This window comes from Canis lupus, chromosome 24, assembly GCF_048164855.1.
Source record: "Canis lupus baileyi chromosome 24, mCanLup2.hap1, whole genome shotgun sequence".
In the NCBI taxonomy this organism is placed as follows: domain Eukaryota; kingdom Metazoa; phylum Chordata; class Mammalia; order Carnivora; family Canidae; genus Canis; species Canis lupus.
The window spans coordinates 9,136,635-9,155,159 of NC_132861.1; the positions used below are offsets into that span (position 1 = coordinate 9,136,635).

Sequence of the window (18,525 nt, forward strand, 5' to 3'; positions counted from 1 at the left end):
ACAAAATTGTATATATTTAGTCTGATCTCAACTATGTAAAGTGTGATTTTTTTTTTCAAAATTAGAGGATAACAAAATAGACTTATGAATATTTTTTTTAATTTGTATTTTATACTTTCTAAGTTGTCAACAATTAACTGATATTTTTGTAATAAGTAAAAGGCGAATAGTATATTTTAGCTAACAAAATAAAAGATAAAACGGAGTTTTAGGAAGAATTTGGCTCCATGTTTGGTAGGGCTAACACCTTCTTTGCTCACTAATAAAAACTTCAAATTATAATCTGCTATTTTAATATAATAATACTAGGCCCTATTATACGCTTTAAATCTGAAAATATTTAGCTTATGTGTTAGAAGAAATGTACATTTTCTTTTTTTAAGATTTTATTTAAGAGAGAGAGCACAAGAGTGAGCACAACCAGGCAGAAGGGGCAGAGAGAGAGAGAAGAGCGATCTCCCCACTGAGCAGAGAGCCCAACTCGGGGATCAATCATGCTTAACCAACTGAGCCACCCAGGAGCCCCAGCAATGTCCATTTTCTACGTTACCTAAAATGATTGAGAAAATTTTACTTTAGGTTCTATAATTTAAGAAGCAAATCTCAAGAATAAAAAAATATATACTATATATGTTAAATAGTTATCTCATTAGGCACTTAATTTCACCACAAGCATATTTACCTTAAGCAGTTCAAGACCTGCCCTGATGGCTTGATCAGTTGGAACACCCTCATCTTCATCATCTGCTGTTCCATCTATTGATTTATTCACTTGCTTAATAAGAGCACTAAAGCATGACAAAAAAAATTGTCATATTTTCAACTATTCTTTATTAGTAATGTCTAATAAAAATAATCTTTTATATTTTCTATATAGACCATATCCAAACACATAAAAATTTAACAAAGCTATTTCCCAAACATTACTGCAAAACAAGAAATTATAATAGGTATTTTAAGATACTTCTTTTCAAAAATAGTATTTTCCCTTGTCCATTCAAATGAAGTCCAAATGGTATTTGATTTGCTATTTATTAATGCTACCACTATTTTCATTCCTGAATTTTCCATGGAAAATCTATGCCCCAAAACATGAATAGATTTTTTTTAATTATCTGAAAATTAATGCTGCTCCAGTACATAGAACAAATAGTGAAATAAAGGATAAATGGCAACATCAAGCACTTTCAAAATATTTGCCAAATACTACTATGTGCCAGGCACTATTAAAAGAGGTAGAAACATACAGGCCTATTCCTGAAAGGTGTAAAAATACCTGGATAACAGACTTATAATAGAACTTCACTAGAAATTAGAATAGATCAAAAAAGAAACAAAAGACTTTGAAAGTTTCTTCTTAAACCAAGCTTATATTATTGTAAAATAAACATTTATAATACAATACCAATTATCTAAAATAATCATTCACACTTTTAGGTATCCTTTTTATAAAAAACAAGTAGCACACATTAAGGTTAGAGACATAGTATATATATTAAAATGCAGGAAAATTCAACTATTCAATGTTCCTTAAAATGTTTAGCAGCTCCATGTTTCTACAATAATTTCATGAATTCAAATGTCAGATCAAGCTAAGAATAAAATGTATCTGTCTCTCTTGCAAGTTCCTATTAAATTTATCATCCTTAGCAGCTGACATCTTTGAGAATGTTCTCTCCTTTTCTGCTCATTTTTCTTGATTAATCTATTCTCATAGCTCCAACTATCCCAAATAAAAACCTTCAACCTCAATTCTCTTGTGTTTTTAGCAGCTCCAAGGTTTTTAACTCAGATGTCCCACAGAATGAAAAATACCACATATCCAAAATTAAACTTACTATTTTCTTCCATGACAAAAAGCATGAATGAAGCTCTCAGTCTACTAAGGGAAGGCCAAAAATAAGTAAACAAATACACAGAAAATATAATCAGGGAACAACAATGACTAGAAAGAAGGCAAAGAAAAGAAGTGAAGTTCTTCAGCCAGGGTAGTCAGGAAGGGCATGTCTAAAGAGAGACAACTGAGTAACAAAAAAACAAGAGTCAGTCATATAAAAATCTGTGAGAAAAAGTATCAACCTGGAAAAACCAAAGAGAATCAACTGAAAAACTATTAAAAAAATATTAGGAGTTCAGTGAGGTGATACTAACAAAGCACACAAAAAAATCAGTAGTGCTTTTCTATATCAGCCAAAGTCACCTAAAAAAAACAGAGGGGAGAAAATCTACTCACACTGATAAGTTAAAATATATAAAGTAAGTTTTACATGTACAGAATCTGTGCATAAACTCTAAGATTATATGAAGGGGAGCATAGAGATATGAACAATTCCAGACAAGTAATGGCATTTTTCACTAAATCTCTAATTGTACCAGGGGACCACAACTTGGCGTGGCACAAGATTCAGTAGATGCATTCTATGGAGCAACTGAAAAAAAAAAAAAAAAATCTGGGAACAGCCAACTAATTTTAGGTGGGAGGGGGAAAATGAAATAACTTTCTCAACAAGATAAAAATGTTTCATTAACACCTCAAAAGACAAAGGAATCAAGTGAAAATTCAATTAGTCCAAATCATACAAGAATTTATGCTATAATATGAAAATATGAAAACATAACAAATCAATTGGGAAGGAAAGAATTTTTCAATAAATGGAGTTGATACAACTAGCTTTAAAAAAAAAAAAAAGATGGATATCTACTTCTATTTTACACTAAAATGAATTCCAGACCACTTAAAGATTTAAGTGGAAAAAACAAAAATCATAAAGGAAACAGACAGATTTAATTATGTATTTATTGTAAATTACACAAATTTAAAAGGCAAACTAGGTTAATAGCTTCATTTTATAAAGCATTCTTACAATCAATAAAAGACAATTCCTCCAAACCCCTCTTAGAAGTTTTTTAAAAAGCAATTAACTAAGAAATACATGCGAAAAAAAAATGTTCAACTTTATTAGTGACACTGTTTTTAAAAAACACAGTATCACCATTTACCTATGAAATGTCAAGGACTGCAAAGGTTAATGGCCACTATCAGGAAGAATTAGGTGCACTGGACCCTCACGGCCTGCTGGTAGGAACGAAATGTGGAATCCTTCTAGAAACCTATTAGATAGTGTGGTAGTTAACCAAGAGTGCTCTGGAGCCTGACTTCTTGGGTTTCCATGCCATTCACCTCTTCCTAGCAATGGAGAGGATACTCAGCATCTGTGTAAGTCACTGTTTCTTACTGGTAAAGGGGGAATAATAGTATTTGTTTCACATGGTTAAGAAATCAATAAGTAAAACATTTAGAATCATCCCAGGCACTTTACATGGACTAACTGCTGCTACTTGTTATTGTTATACAAACTACTGACTGATAAAGACAAAGACCTGTTTTGGTCCTCAGTTTGACTATCCATACTATATTTTATTTGTGAAAACTTTCTCCATCTTAACTTTCAAAACACTACAGTAAACTGGTGTTCTTATACTCTTATAATTTTTCTATTGTTGAAAAACAAGATTCCAAGGTTCTGTCCCTGATCTTTTCATCTTTTTTCTTCTAGACAATCTCACGCTCAGGGAACAAATCAATTCTCACAGTTTCACATTAAGCTCAATTTGCCTTGATTTTTAAATTGTTTGTCATGTCCAAATAAGAAGCACATTAGCTACCTTTATTCTTTTTAAAATATTACTGTGTGCTTCATCATTTGGATCTGAGCTCTTATACTTCTGGCTTCTCATCAACTTTATTCCCCATTTCCAGTAAGATGACCCATTCTAGTAAAACCTTCCTCAAATATAATCTTCCCTTTCTATCCCACTACCAGGATCCACAGAAAACATGTAACACCTTTACAATCTATCCATTCTACTTCCCTCTTCCTGTCCATCATTAATCATCCACGGTTCTCAACAGACTAAAGAATACAGTAAAAGCTCTAAAGTTAGACCTTAAATACTTTAAAATTTGATCCCAACTACTTTTTTTTAGCATTATCTCATAACACTTTTACACCTCTCTGTACTACAGTTTAAATAGATGGCAATCATTTTCTAAATATCCTGTCCTTTCCTACCCAGTTTGCCTGGTTTATATCACTCTCATGCCTACAATATTCATTCTCCCAATCTGGAAAAACATTCTTCCTCTTAGGTCAAATACTACTCCTTTAGAGAAATCCTTTCAGCCCTCTGAATACTATTTGCATTAACTGTATGAAACTATAATATAATCTCCTGATTAAAACTCTTTATTCCATTACCAGACAGAGGGTTAAAGAAAAGCAAAAAAAGTATGCTTTGCCAATAGCTAACTACATTGTCTTAAATAGAAAAAGCATTGGATTATTTAATAAATGAGTTTCCATCTGATTGTCTTCCTTGTACTAATACAGAGGGTTCTGATTTTTGTTTTATATTTATATTTCAAACCAGAGAGCACTTTCTTCAAATGAAAACTGATGCAATAGGAATCCAAAGTGACTAACTACTGGGTATCCAAACCAGGGTCTCCCTACGCTGCAGGGGAACAAAGGCCAAAAGCTTACACCCTCCATCTTCCCAAACAAAAGAAATCCCCAAAAAGGGTTCACTGGGTACAGGATATAATTTAATTTAGAATCTAATATATCTCTAAAAGATACTGATGACCAGTAAATCAGAATGTTATAAATATATATAACATATATATATATATATTCAGTAAGCACTTTATTTTTTTCGACCAGTTGAAATAGTTTAGAAAATTGTTAAAAAAAAGAAAAAAAAAAAAAGAACATTTTACATAAGGGAATATAGTCATAAAAGGAAAAGTATTTTCCAAGATGTCAAAGTCAGGTGATATCAAAGCTGAAATGATGATTGTTTTAAAAATAACATCTTAGTTTTCAAATACCTGTGAAAATGCACCATATGCTGCTTTACAATATATTCACCTAATTTTCTTCCCCTAAAGGTATAATTACAAATTGTTTGTCTTACTTACATTACACAAGCTAACTAAAAAGAGGAATTCCTAGTACACTGCTAACAGATAGAAACTAGGCTTAAATTGAAATTTTTCTCACCCAAATGAACAAGAAAAATTAAATATACACAGATATATACAGACAAGTACACATATATTTACATATACATATATGTGAACATATATAGATGAATGTGTAGCCATTATACTTATACAAAAATCTATACAGATAAGTGTCTTGTGTATATCAGGTATTTAAAAACGACTGACTGAAGCATAAGTGAATAGTAATGAAACTTTAATATTTTTATATACAAATACCTGATAGATTCAGTATCTATGTGCACAGGTGCTATCCTCTCCAAAAGAAATTTGATCATTTCCAGGAAAGGATTTGTAGGCTGCTTGGGGTTGCCCAACTTCTTAGTTATTTCACGCTGTAAGGCAGATTTTTAAAAAATATTACAAAAATATGTTTAAAAAGTTATATCACATTAAAATGTTAAGAATCTAAAATAATTAAAACCATGTAATACTGGTATTGGCATAAACAAATCAGTAAGTCCAAAAAGCAAACTAAATTAAAATTTTGCATATGAGAAAGGTAACATTTCAACCAATAGGAAAAAAGATAGATTCTTCAATATATTGTACTGAAATAACTAAACAAACATCTTGTTTTACAGACTAAAAACAGATCCCTATACCGTACGTTATGCCAAAAACATTGCAAAAAGATAAAAGCAAATACAAAAGAATAAAACCACAGGCAACAGATTGAGAAATACTGACATTCATAAATATTTTCATTGACTTGCAATAGAATGGGGTTTTGTAAGAAGGACATAAAATGCAAAACCTCAAGAGCCTGCTGTAGACTCAGCTAGATAAAAATAAAACTATGGTATGTAAAGGACATCACAAACAAAATAAAAGGGCAAACTACAAATGACATGAAATTATTTGCAGCTTAATTAACATACATGTCTAACAAATCGATAAAGACAAATGTCATTCCAGAAGATTAAAAACACACAATTTACAACAAAAAAAGTTTTAAATGGCTAATTTGCCCAAGAAGAAAAGATGGTCAGATGACCAGCAACCCAGAATATAAATCCTACCAAAATAATTATATTTTTGTTTTGCTTCTTTCCAACAATGATAGGAGCCAATATTGAATCTATCAAGAAATAATCAAGACTGTGAAAACTTACTTGGCTATAAAGATACTACAGTGTTCTTTAAACAAAAGCTGGGAAAAAATCTGTATGTGTAACACAAATGGACTATTCAATAATTATGGTACATATATTCAATAGTAGTATGCTACAGTGCTATTAATACTATAAAAGGCTAATAAAAATAAGTAAACTACACAATGATGATCTTATCTTGAAAGATATACACCATAATATTAAAAGCAATTATCTCTAAAGGATTGTAGTTTATTGTCTTTTTTTTTGACATTTCACATAATGAATATAAACTTTACATAAATGAATATAAATTATTTTATAAAAGGGGTCAAATTTTGACATAATGAAAATTATATAAAATAACATTTTACATAATGATTATAAATTTGGCATAACAAAGATAAATTATTTTATAAAAGGGATCAAAAAAGGTTTGGGGGTTTCTCCAAATATTAGCTCTTTTTGGTTTTTTAAATAAAGAGAATGAGCTAAAGTAGGGAGGGGGGTGGTAGGGAGGGACAGAGGGAGAGGGGGAGAGAGAATCTTAAGCAGGCTCCACACGTCGCATGAAGCCCAACAAGGGGCTCAATCTCACAACCCTGAGATCATGACATGTGCCAAAAATCAAGTCAGACACATAACCAAATGAGCCACCCAGGTGCCCCAAACATGAGCTCTTTTAAATGTCTGTCCTTACCACACAACCTTCAGCCTGTTTGCAGGAACATGTTGGACTAACAAGTACTTCTAACTGTTTTCTTATTTTCTCATCATCTTCTAACACCTGTGTGAACTTCTTCATGAAATCTTGAGCCTTACCAGGATCTGGCAAATTTCCTTAAATAAATTAAAATTCAATTAAAATACCACTTTAGACAATTTCCAAAATAATAAAAGATCAACATTTTTCATTCTTTTTATTACTTTACCAATCCTAATTTACAAATTCAGTTTAATTAGAAATTGTAGAGCAACTTCAATAGTCAATTTTCACATAATTCTGCCTTCTAGAAATATGAAATAAGAGCACTGTGAAGGAACATCTTTGTAGGAAAAGACTGAACTATTTCTAAATAACACCTTATAATATTTAAGGGCACTTAATGTCAAACTGAATAATACCAGTTTATTACCGTCTGCTTGAGCTTATTGTGTACATTGTTCTCTTGTAATTCACAGCAAGAGATCAGTTAAGTTTTACCTTTAAGAAATTATTTTCCTGTATTGCATTAAATTGTTAAACTATCCAAAGAGAATTCACATACAGATGCTATCAGTCAATAACATATGCTAAGCAACATGCTTCAGGTATTACTATTGGATGTGTCATTATTGCATGAGAAAAGAGGAGTCCTCAAAGAACCAAAGATGATTTTTATACCCCTCTCCTAATATATCCATGTATCAAAACACTTCTGAAAACTAGTAATATGTTGATCTATTTTTTTTTGACTACTCACAACTGTTATAGAGGACCAGACTAGGATACTTCTAATAACAGAAATTATAAATCTATAGACTATAATAAAAGTTATAGAAATTCAACTAAATCTTAAAATATGAGTGCACTAAGTACAGCTTTTCTTTTTTTTATTATTATTTATTTATGATAGTCACAGAGAGAGAGAGAGAGAGAGGCAGGCAGAGACACAGGCAAAGGGAGAAGCAAGCTCCATGCACCGGGAGCCCGACATGGGATTCGATCCCGGGTCTCCAGGATCGCGCCCTGAGCCAAAGGCAGGCGCCAAACCACTGTGCCACCCAGGGATCCCCTAAGTACACCTTTTCAATACAACTTTGAAACTCCACTTTAAGTCCTGGCCAAATCATTGAGGATAATAAGAACAAATTGTCCTTATTATAAATACTTGACTGCATCTTTTCGTGTGTCTATAATATAAAAAAGTCTACTGTACTGTCTTCAAATAATTTTGGAAGATGTCGCTTTATAGTCCCTTTATAATGTATAGACATCATATCAATAAGGTCTACCATTCAAGAAACAAACAGATTGGGGGGGGGGGGGATGAAATGGCGGAAGATAGGAGAGGGAAAAGGGAGGGAGGAAACAAACAAACAAAAGTTTAATTCAGCATTCTACAAACATTCTTGAACATGAAATCCTTTTTTCTAACAACATTATTAACACCTACAGGATACCAGCATCCTCAGAACAGAATTTCGGAAAACAGGGGTAAAAAAAGTAGAAAATATGTGAGATGATCTCCTTTAAGAGACAGTATCCACAGCTAAATAACAAGGAGACAGTTATTAAACAACAGCAGAAAATCACTTGCTTTAAGTCATCTGAAGAAACTGAAAACTAATTTATGTTTAATTGCCCAAAACTAAAAGATATTTTGGTCTTAAAGCCTTATTCATGCCAAACTCCTATCCCTTAGTCTAAAACTCAGTTAATTAGCTTACTGTTCTCTTCAGTAGCTAAGCATTACTTCCAACCACACCTTGGAATATTTGTTAACATCTCAGATCCATCTAAAACAGATCTCTTCACTATTTCCAAACGGAAGTCAGCAGAAGTGCTTCTCCAGGTGTTCCTGATATTCCCCCCTCTGTCCACATGCTATGCTATACAAAGTAATCTCTGGACAGGAGGAAAAGCAAATGCCCTACAAAAACGGCTACTTTTGCCCAATCTCTGTGCTGAACAGAGAGATGTGCTACATAATCCTTTTGTATTTACTGCTGAATGTAATTAAATAACATTTCATTTGAAATCACTGAAAGAAAAAAAGCAAATTGGTATTTTTTTTTCCAAAGAAGCTCTTTTGTAATTATTAGGTATACACTTTAAATTTTGGCTCAGAAAGAAATTAGCTTCAAATAGATTCATTAGAGCAAGCAACACCAAAGTACAGATTCAGTTTTCACAGTAAGCTTATGCAATAATTCGAATGAATTCCCACAAGTAAATTTATACAATATATCCTTTCTCTAGTTCTTGCTCATCCAGCACAAAAAATAAAAAGAAAAACTCTGGGTAGCAAAGTAAATGAAAATTAGAAAAAAAAAAAAAAAAAGTAGAAGCTGAGTTGTCTATTGAAAAAATAAAATCAATCAAAAACACTTTTACTCTTTTCCTTTATTATCAAAGCCTAAAATGAAACTCCATGAAACACATTTAAGTTATCGAAAAGAAATATTTCAATTAAACTTTAAATTTTAAATGTAATATTTGAAATGACTTACTTGTAATAACCATCACTTTTGAAAATATGGCCTTGACACTGGCATCTGTCTGTAAATCACACACACACAAAAATGCAAAATTAAAATTTCCTAACAAAAATCTTCATTATACCCTTCAGAAAATTAAATAAGCATAACCTACTAATGCCCGAGGCCCGCACCCTGACCACAACTGTCAGCTCCGCAAAGTGAATGAAAGGTGAATGCTCCACTGCTGTCATCTCTTCCCCCTCACCGTTTTGTCATCCTCCAAACAAAAAAGGAGATTGCTATACCAACTTTCTGAAATAGGGAGATATTTTGTTTCCTCCAGCAATGAAAGAACAGGGCAACCAAGTTTTAAAAAGGGACAAAATAACCTGGTTTCCAAGTTTTAAGCTTACCTCAAACAAAAAGTTGGCAAGTATGTAATTCTTATTTAAGGTGTACCTAAAATTTTTAAGCCTGAGGATTATAAGGCATAGTCATGAAGCTAATGGGCTTTCCTGGATAAAGAAAATTTAAAAAGATGCAGCTGACAGGTACAAAAGAGTTTTCCAAGAGTGCTACTTACTTGCTGTATCAACACAGTATTTTCGGGAATGAATGTGTTCACTACATTGTACCCCATGTAACAGTCTGTAAAGTCACAGGTATAAAAGATGTTCCTAAGAGTGCCACTTAGTCAAAGCATCAAGTTAGTGTTATTTCTTTAAAAAAGATGTCAATGACCAACTCTGTATAATATATTTAACTAGAAAAACACTGGAGTGAAGGCAACAAATAAACCATCCCTATTCAGGAGCCTGCTAAGACTAAGTGAGAGACAAAAAAAAAGAGTTAATTCCCAAATATTTGGAATTCAAAGAATTTGAACAGATCTGTCTAGAATCATATAATATTTCTGATTAAGAATCTGTTTATAAGACTTGTTTAATTCGAAGGGTAAAAGGTACTGCTGGGCTGTCAAGAAGCTGCTCCTCATGAAAAAGAAACAGTATCAACAAAAGTACAATACTGGAAATTATGTCACCTTCAGTGACACCAAGCAAACGAATTTAGTTAAAGTAGAAGGGCTATAATGCTGACTAATTAAGAATAAAAACTAGCCTTATCAGACTGAATAACGAAAAAGGCAAAAAAAACATATACTGATTGGTAAGTATCTAAGAGTTTTCCTAGTAAAATGGTAAGAAACATGAATACCCAAAAGTTAAACAAAGCTTTGCATTTTTTCTACCTTTAACTCTATAATGTCTACTGTAATTCTTGGTATAAAGTGAATATTGAGTAATAATAGACTATTAATTCTCCTCTCACTAAAACTCCACTTTAGGGTACCATCTTCTTCCATTTGGTTTCTTCAAAATTACATCAATAAGAATTCAACCTCAAGTCACATTAATGAGAATTCCTTCTTAACTTGGCTAACTCAGTAATTATCTTAAGATATTTTAAAGGAAAATCCACAAAGTAGAAAACATTTTAGTTGAATTGAGACTGTATTTTGTTTTTTCACATGAGAATGAAGTCATGAGACCCTCTCATTACCAACAGGCAACAGAAGTTCCCACTAAATAAATTTTAAAGGAACAGTGAGAGTCAAAAACCAACATTCTTTTTTCTTAGTCTCACGCATCATTCTGTTCAATATATGATCTGCATACTTAACATACTACTTAGCTATTATGAGACTTCAATAATTTTATATACATGCATATAAAAACACCTCATATTTTTAATTAACACCTTTGCACCTTTGACCAAAAGGAAGTAAATTAATACATCTCTAGACAGCAAACAGGAACACTTTATCCAGAGCTTATTAACTGAAACACACTAATAAGTGTGTTTAATTAAAACACTAACTGAACCATATATTTACTGGCTGAAGCACACTAACTTAAATGGGGTTTTCCAATTTTGCTCCTTGGCAGAGAAAATATTAAAACAACAAAATCACCAAAATTAGTTTTAAGCCATTATAAGAAAAAAAAATATTCTAGCAGATTCAATATACTCAATAATCACAAGTTAAATTATCATGCTCAATAAACAAAGAGGTTACTGTTAGCCTCCCTTTACATGAAACAATTCCTCTCTATTGATCTCTGTTCTATGAAGATGCAGTGTATGTTTTGTTTTGTGGGGTTTTTTCTTTGGGGGGGGTCCCACGAAGGATTGAAAAGAAATAAAAAAGTGTATTATTAAAGAAATAAAAAAGTGTATTATTATTTTTGTGTGTTATATATTTCCTTGGATGCAATTTAAAATGACCACACATACTGCTTTTTTGATGAATTATAACTTTTACAGGCCTATATACAACATTTCAAACAACATTCCAGGGGGAAAAACACCTAAAATCATTGATATGATTATGATACATATCATATACCAACTGGATGAATACCACCATTAACTTGTAATAATGAAAATCAAGTGGTACATTAAAATTACAGTAATATTAATTATAAGTAAAAATATAAAGATGCTTAATTAAAATTACATGATATTAAATTTTCCTAAAACCACAAGACTATACATAGATGAGTGGCAAGATGGAGTGCAATTTACTCTATTTTCTGTGCTTTTCATTGATACTGAGTTATTATTTGGGTTTTTTTAAAGCTACAAGACAACTTTAATTCTGAGTACAAAGAAGTATATTCTCTTTCCTATTGGGTATTATTTTTTACTGATATAGTGAAGTTAAACTTTATATTTTTCTATGCAGTAAGTTTCTTAAAATTTTCCTTGTTCTAAATTAGAGACCATAGCTTCTCACGTAGAACAATTCCACACAGAAATAGTTGTTCAGCTACACTGTAGCAATGGTAAAGAGTAACTAAAACGTATACGTTTTTACAAAACTTCATCAAAGGAAAACTTCCATTAAATTTTACTTACTTTGGGTTGCTTAATTAAGTCAAGCAAATCCTTCACTTGATGTCGGAGCAGATTTTGACATTTCCACATTTCATTCAATGCTCTGCCAAACACAAACATATAAATTCAAATAACAAAACAGAATACAAATCCTTCCAGAATATTCCACCTATATTTTTTCTTTTAAGTTCAAATTAACAAAGGAGAGGACAGAGATGAGGTAAAACTTCACAGAAGGAAGCAAGTGATGATGTATGGAGAGAAAGGGAAGAGACAAGTATAAGAGGTATGCACATATGAAGGGATATCTGTATCAAAAAAAAAAGCTGTTTTGTGTTTTGTATAAAAATAGGGAAGAATTATCATTAACTGCAACATGTGTGTAAGCTAGGGGATAGGAATTACCTACAGAGATTGTAAACTTGAGAAATAAAGGAATATTTGATGGGGTAAGGACCTACAGTAGACAGGATGAAAAGGAATCAAAGCCACAAACAGAAGAGTTAGTGCTCAGAGAATAGAGGATACTTTTTCCTAAAACAAATATTTATAATGTAATTTTATATTATATATATTACATGTTTGTTATATAAAATGCATATTTATATACTTACAGATAAATATATAGTCATTATAAGATTAAAATATGTATAAATCAAACTAATGTAAGTTAAATATAACAATCTCTCACTTGTTTTATTTAATCTTCAAATTCTTGCTATTTAAAGGTAGAATTTGTGTTTAGATTTTTTTTTTTTTTTTTTTTTTTTTTTTTTTTTTTTTTAAGATTTCATGACCCTGGGACGCCTGGGTGGCTCAGCAGTTGGGCAGCTGCCTTCAGCTCAGGTCATGATCCCAGAATCCAGGATGGAGTCCTGCATCAGGCTCCTGTGAAGAACCTGCTTCTTACTTTGCCTATGTCTCTGCCTCTCTCTCTCTTATTCTCATGAATAAATAAATCTTAAAAAAAAAAAAAATTCATGACCCTGATATCGTGACCTGAGTCAAAACCAAGAGTAGAAAGCCCAACTAACTGAGCCATCCAGGTGCCCCTATGTGTTTAGATTTTTAAGGACTCACTGAGGTCTACAGTCTGAAGTATAGATATCACATAGTTAACTAAATAACACATATTATATAAATTATATATATTATACAAATTAAGTAAAACATTACATGTAATATTTAACTATAACATATTCTATATGTTCCATATATTATATATAAACATATATATACAATCTAAGTTAGACATTTACATGCTATATATATTGGGTTATACAAATATGTGTATTTACATATTATATATGTGATTTTTATATGGCAAAATTTTTTATGTCCTCTTAATACTCTTAAATACTTTTTGTTTTCTAACAGAAATTTAAATCTAAAAAGATTATATACATACTCAAGAAAAAATACATAAATCATGAGAACAGTTAATGTTACTGAAATATTAAGTTACAGAATTCAAAATCATACATATTTTAGTATTTCAGAAGGAAATTTTGCAAACCCAAATACTTTTCATTATTGTTTTCAATTACCTACACTTTGAACCTCCACTATCACACATATGAAGCACTGCCATAAAACAGTAATAGAGTACACAAAAGCATATAAAACCACCTTTTTTTTGATAGAGAATTCATTGTTAAAATTTTTCCTCCTTAATACTGTATTTTAAGAATACCTTTGGATATTTTTATGGAAATAAAATAGTTTAAATTTGGACACTTAAATTCCTTTATAGTGGTCATCTCAAAATGGTACTAGCAAAGCAAAAGCATTTTATCTTAGAAGTTAAATTTAAAAATAATTATACTGTTTTCAAGTTATTAAATTTCCATTAAAAATTTAATTGGTACACTTTAAGAATGTAGACATTAAAAGAAAAATGATCAGAGAGAGGACTGTAAAAATCTAATAGCTAAGTAAGAGTTATGTAATTAAAATAATTTTCAAAGAAACAGAGTAAGTAGTCATCTGTGAAATTACTCCTGAACTCCAAAGTCAATGAATTGTCTCTTGCTTCCTAACACTTCATCATTAATTACAACTCTGACAGACCTGGATTTTGAAACTTGCCTTCACTTCAAAATAAAGCAGAAATTATTATACTTCTAACAGCTATTTATTAGTTTAAAGATAAATCTCAAGCAATTCTAAAGCTCATTATAAACTCTTATGGCTATAGTGTAAGTCAAAAAGTGACCAACACTAAGATTTTGTATTATATTTTTTAGGGAAACCATCTTCAAGTCCTTTAATAAAATTATCTTAAGCATCAAAGACAATTTGTCCTTGTGTTTGTCTTCCTAAATAGTCCTTTAAAAAGAAAAAAAAAATAGTAGAAATAATATCACCACAACAGGAAGACAAATACAATTTGGTATGAGCCGAAACTCCAGTTCTCTGTCACTAAAATAAATGTAAAAAATTTGGTGAGAGCACAGATACTCTAGTTGCTATCTGTCTACTCTTCTCACTAATTCAAAGAAAAAAAGTTACCCTTGGGTAGCATCAGAAACCCATACAAAAAAAAATAAAATAAAATAAAAAGAAACCCATACAAAAGTTGAAAAGAACCTCTCCTCTAACATTCCACTTCCAGCTGGCAAACTACCCACCTGACTCAGCAGTACAAAAATGGTCTAGATGAGAGTCTGCCTGATGAAGGACATTATAACCAGAACACATGAAACTACCACTAACTCTTGTCACTCACTAACAGTTGTTTTAGGCAACTTGGGGGAGGTTTCAACACATACCAGGATCGGAGAGTACTCAAACCTGCCTATGTTTCATTAATCAAGATATTTAGTGGGGCACCTAGGTGGCTCAGTCCGTTAAGCTCAGTCCATTAAACTCTTGGTTTAGGTTTGGTCATGATCTCAGGGTTGTGGGATCAAGCCCTATGCGTAGGCCTCCCCAATCTGCAGGGAGTCTGCTTGAAAATTCTCTCTTGTGCATGCATGTGTGCATTTTCCTCTCTTTCAAATAAATCTAAAAAAAGATATTTAGTTAACTGAGGGGCTGAAGAAACTGTTAACACATCAAAAATTTTAAATAAAGGAAGTATTCCCCCCAAAAAATGGCCAGAGAATAAGATCTTTTAAAAAAAAAAAGAAAGAAAGAAAGAAGAAAGAAAGAAAGAAAGAAAGAAAGAAAGAAAGAAAGAAAGAAAGAAAGAAAGATCTTATCAAACAAATTCTCACCATAAACCTGCCTGCCAAGCAGCCATTTTTAAGTGTCTTTCAAACTAATTCGATATTACAAATTCAAACGGCTTCTGGACTAGAATGGTAATGTAAATAAAGAAAGTAGGTCAGATGTTATAATACAGAGTGGTGAGGACTGTGATAATATTAGAAACATTATGGAAAACATCAAGCTTACTACTATTCACAAAAATGAAAAAAAAGAGGAGACAAAATTTAAGACCCAAAAGATTCACAAAAAGTAAGATGTCTGATAATGTTTATAAAAACACAGAAAACTGCAAACCACTGGAGGGAAAACAAATGAACATAATCATATTGGAAAATATTTTGATACTAGTTTATAATGCCGACAATGTACACACTCAGCAATTCTACTCCTAGCTATGCATCAGTGATTCCAAACCTTGGTTGCCCATTAGAATCCATAGGAACTTTTCTAAAAACCCCATGCCAAAGCAACACTTCAAACAAATTAAATGAGAATCTGTGAAGGTGAGATTCAGGTTGTCAGTATTGTTTAAACCTCTCTAAGTAATTATACAGCCAAATTTGTGAACCATTCATAATCATACCTTAGAGAGACCACTGCGTGTGTACTCTAAATTGAAAACTGCTCATAGTGGCACTACTTTTGTATTAGTTAAAAAAAAAAGGGGGGTGGATACCAATTCTTTCCACTGACTCCAATTTCCAATGACAAGATAACAGGATATAATTGTGACATAATGTATTTCTATACCATAGTGAAAATGAATGACCAACAAGCTATGTATGTTATGTATGAATCTGAAGAACATAACAAAACCGGGCGGGGGAGGAGGCCACAAAAGACTATACCCACAATTACTCCACTCTCATAAAGCTCAAAAATAAGCAAAAACAAATATTATTGAGGGATAATACCTAAGATAAAACCATTTTTTACAGAATTTATTTATTTGAGAGAAAAAAACAGAGCAGGGGGAGGGGCAAAGGGAGAGGGGTACATAGACTCCACACTGAGCTCAGAACTCGACACAGGGCTCGATCCCAGGACCTGGAGATCATGACCTAAGCTGAAATCAGGAGTCAGCCACTTATCTTACTGAGCCACCATGATAAAACTATTTTTTAAGAGGAAATGAAAAATACATAATTAAGGATAATAGTTTCCTCTGTGTGGGGTACAGGAGGATGAAAAGGACAAGAGTTCACAAGATGGGTGTAGATTCACAAATATATTTATTTAATTACTATACTTTGAAACTCATGTGATTTCTTTGTATGCATTAAATATTTCATAACAATAAATGTAAAGACTTTTGGAGAAATAATTCACAAATGTAAATTTAAAGTACTAAAGTAATAAACTGTTAAGTATTAGATTTACAGTTGGTTAGTCAATTCCAAAATATTGATTAAAATTTTAAAAATCGCTTAAAATATTAAAATATTTTAAGTGTTTTAACTTAAAACAGTTAAAAATCTATTGACTCACCAACAAGTTTTGCAAAATCAACTGGTCCACAGATTGGAATTTACTTTAGACTTTTCTATGTCATTATTTTTCAGTGTATTTCTTGCGATTAGCATTTTTACTTTTTAATTCAATCAAACATACTTGTTATTTAACTGATGAATCATATGTTATAGTTTTGTTTAAAGACTTATTTGAGAGAGAGAGAAATAGGAAAAGAGAGCATACGATCAAGTGAGAGTTGGAAGAAGGGGTGGGCAGTCGTAGGGATCCATCTCACAGCCCTGAGATCATGACTGAGCCACCAAGGCGGCCCTGATACATATAGCTTTATAACTGCTATTTAGTATTTTCCATTTACAATTATTTTTTAATTTTCTTTTCCATTTCTCATTTCTCATATTAAAGCTTTCATTAATTCTTTTTTGTTCCTATGGGTTTGGAAGTTATACATCCCAATTCTATTCTCTTAGAGCAATTCAAAATTTTAATTTGCATACTTAATTTACAGCCTAATTTTCAATCACTCTTCTCTTTATGATAGAAGAGGGTCACTCACTCTTCTATGATAAAAGAACCACAGAACATTATAGCTACCATCTTACATGCTGTTATCTGATAGGGTCTACCTAGTATTCAAAATTTTTCACAAAGGCACAGCACCAATCAATCAGAACTGCTGGCAGAAGAACAAGGGCCAGAAGGTCATTTCACTGTGCCCAGGGACAGGGGAGAGTGGGTTGGTGTAAGGAATCAAGGACTCTCAAGAGAACATACATACTGTTCCAGGAAGTAAGTGCTGGCTAAGTATCAGCCTAGATGCTAAGCTACTTTTTAATCTATACCTCCTTTCCTTGTAAAGAAATTTTGTTATTGATTTATTGCACTGATTATTTAGAGCTACAAAAGTCTGAAAATTTTGTCACTTTTTGCATTGTATTCCTTCCTTCTGGATTTAACTTCCTTTTTGCCAAAAGAAATTATTATTCTTTAGTAATTTCAAGTAGGATATATGAGTGAACTCTCCTTTTTTGCTTGAGAGTATCTTCTATTTTATTCATGAATGACGGATGAGCCGAGTCAAGAAGGCTAGATATGATTTCACATAAGCTGTTTCAAATACGACATCTCATTCATTCTGAGAAGCCATCAACTGCACTAAGAAGATGAGGATATATTCTAATTCTAGAGGTGTTAGTATATGACAATCTTATGTTTTAAAATCAACTAAATATGGTAGCAACATATTTTACTGTATGCAGTAGAAAAAGAATGAATTTTGGAACCAGGCAGAATAGAATTCAAATCCTGACTTTGTCTCTTACTAACTTGTGTGATTTTGTGCAAATTAACTGACCTCTGGGATTCAGTTTCTCATGTGAAAAACAAGAAAAATATCACTTACACGAAGGGTTGGCAAGCTTTTCTATAAAAGGCCAGATAATAAATATTTTAAGCTTTGTGGACCATACAATACAGTCTCTGTTGAAACTACTCAATTCTGCTGTTAAAGCACAAAAGCAGCCATTGATAATACATACTCTTCTGCCTGAAATACAGCAGGTAATAAGGAATTTACATTTCTCCTTCTACAACCTTTACTTC

General features: G+C 31.9%; 1 protein-coding gene across 12 annotated transcripts in view; it reads right to left on the reverse strand.

Moving 5' to 3' along the window:
• The window catches only part of PDS5B (PDS5 cohesin associated factor B), a 179,821-nt gene that overhangs the window by 63,504 nt on the left and 97,792 nt on the right, over positions 1-18,525 (reverse strand). For all 12 annotated transcript variants that reach the window (XR_012016191.1, XR_012016190.1, XR_012016192.1 and 9 more), the window contains exons 14-18: positions 12,262-12,343; positions 9,373-9,421; positions 6,860-6,999; positions 5,285-5,400; positions 683-788 (exon numbers count right to left, since the gene is read on the reverse strand). Coding sequence is in view for 9 of the 12 variants with exons in the window: in XM_072795505.1 (XP_072651606.1) it covers positions 683-788; positions 5,285-5,400; positions 6,860-6,999; positions 9,373-9,421; positions 12,262-12,343 (493 nt within the window). In the remaining 3 variants the exon portion in view is untranslated. The remainder of the gene's footprint in view (positions 1-682; positions 789-5,284; positions 5,401-6,859; positions 7,000-9,372; positions 9,422-12,261; positions 12,344-18,525) is intronic.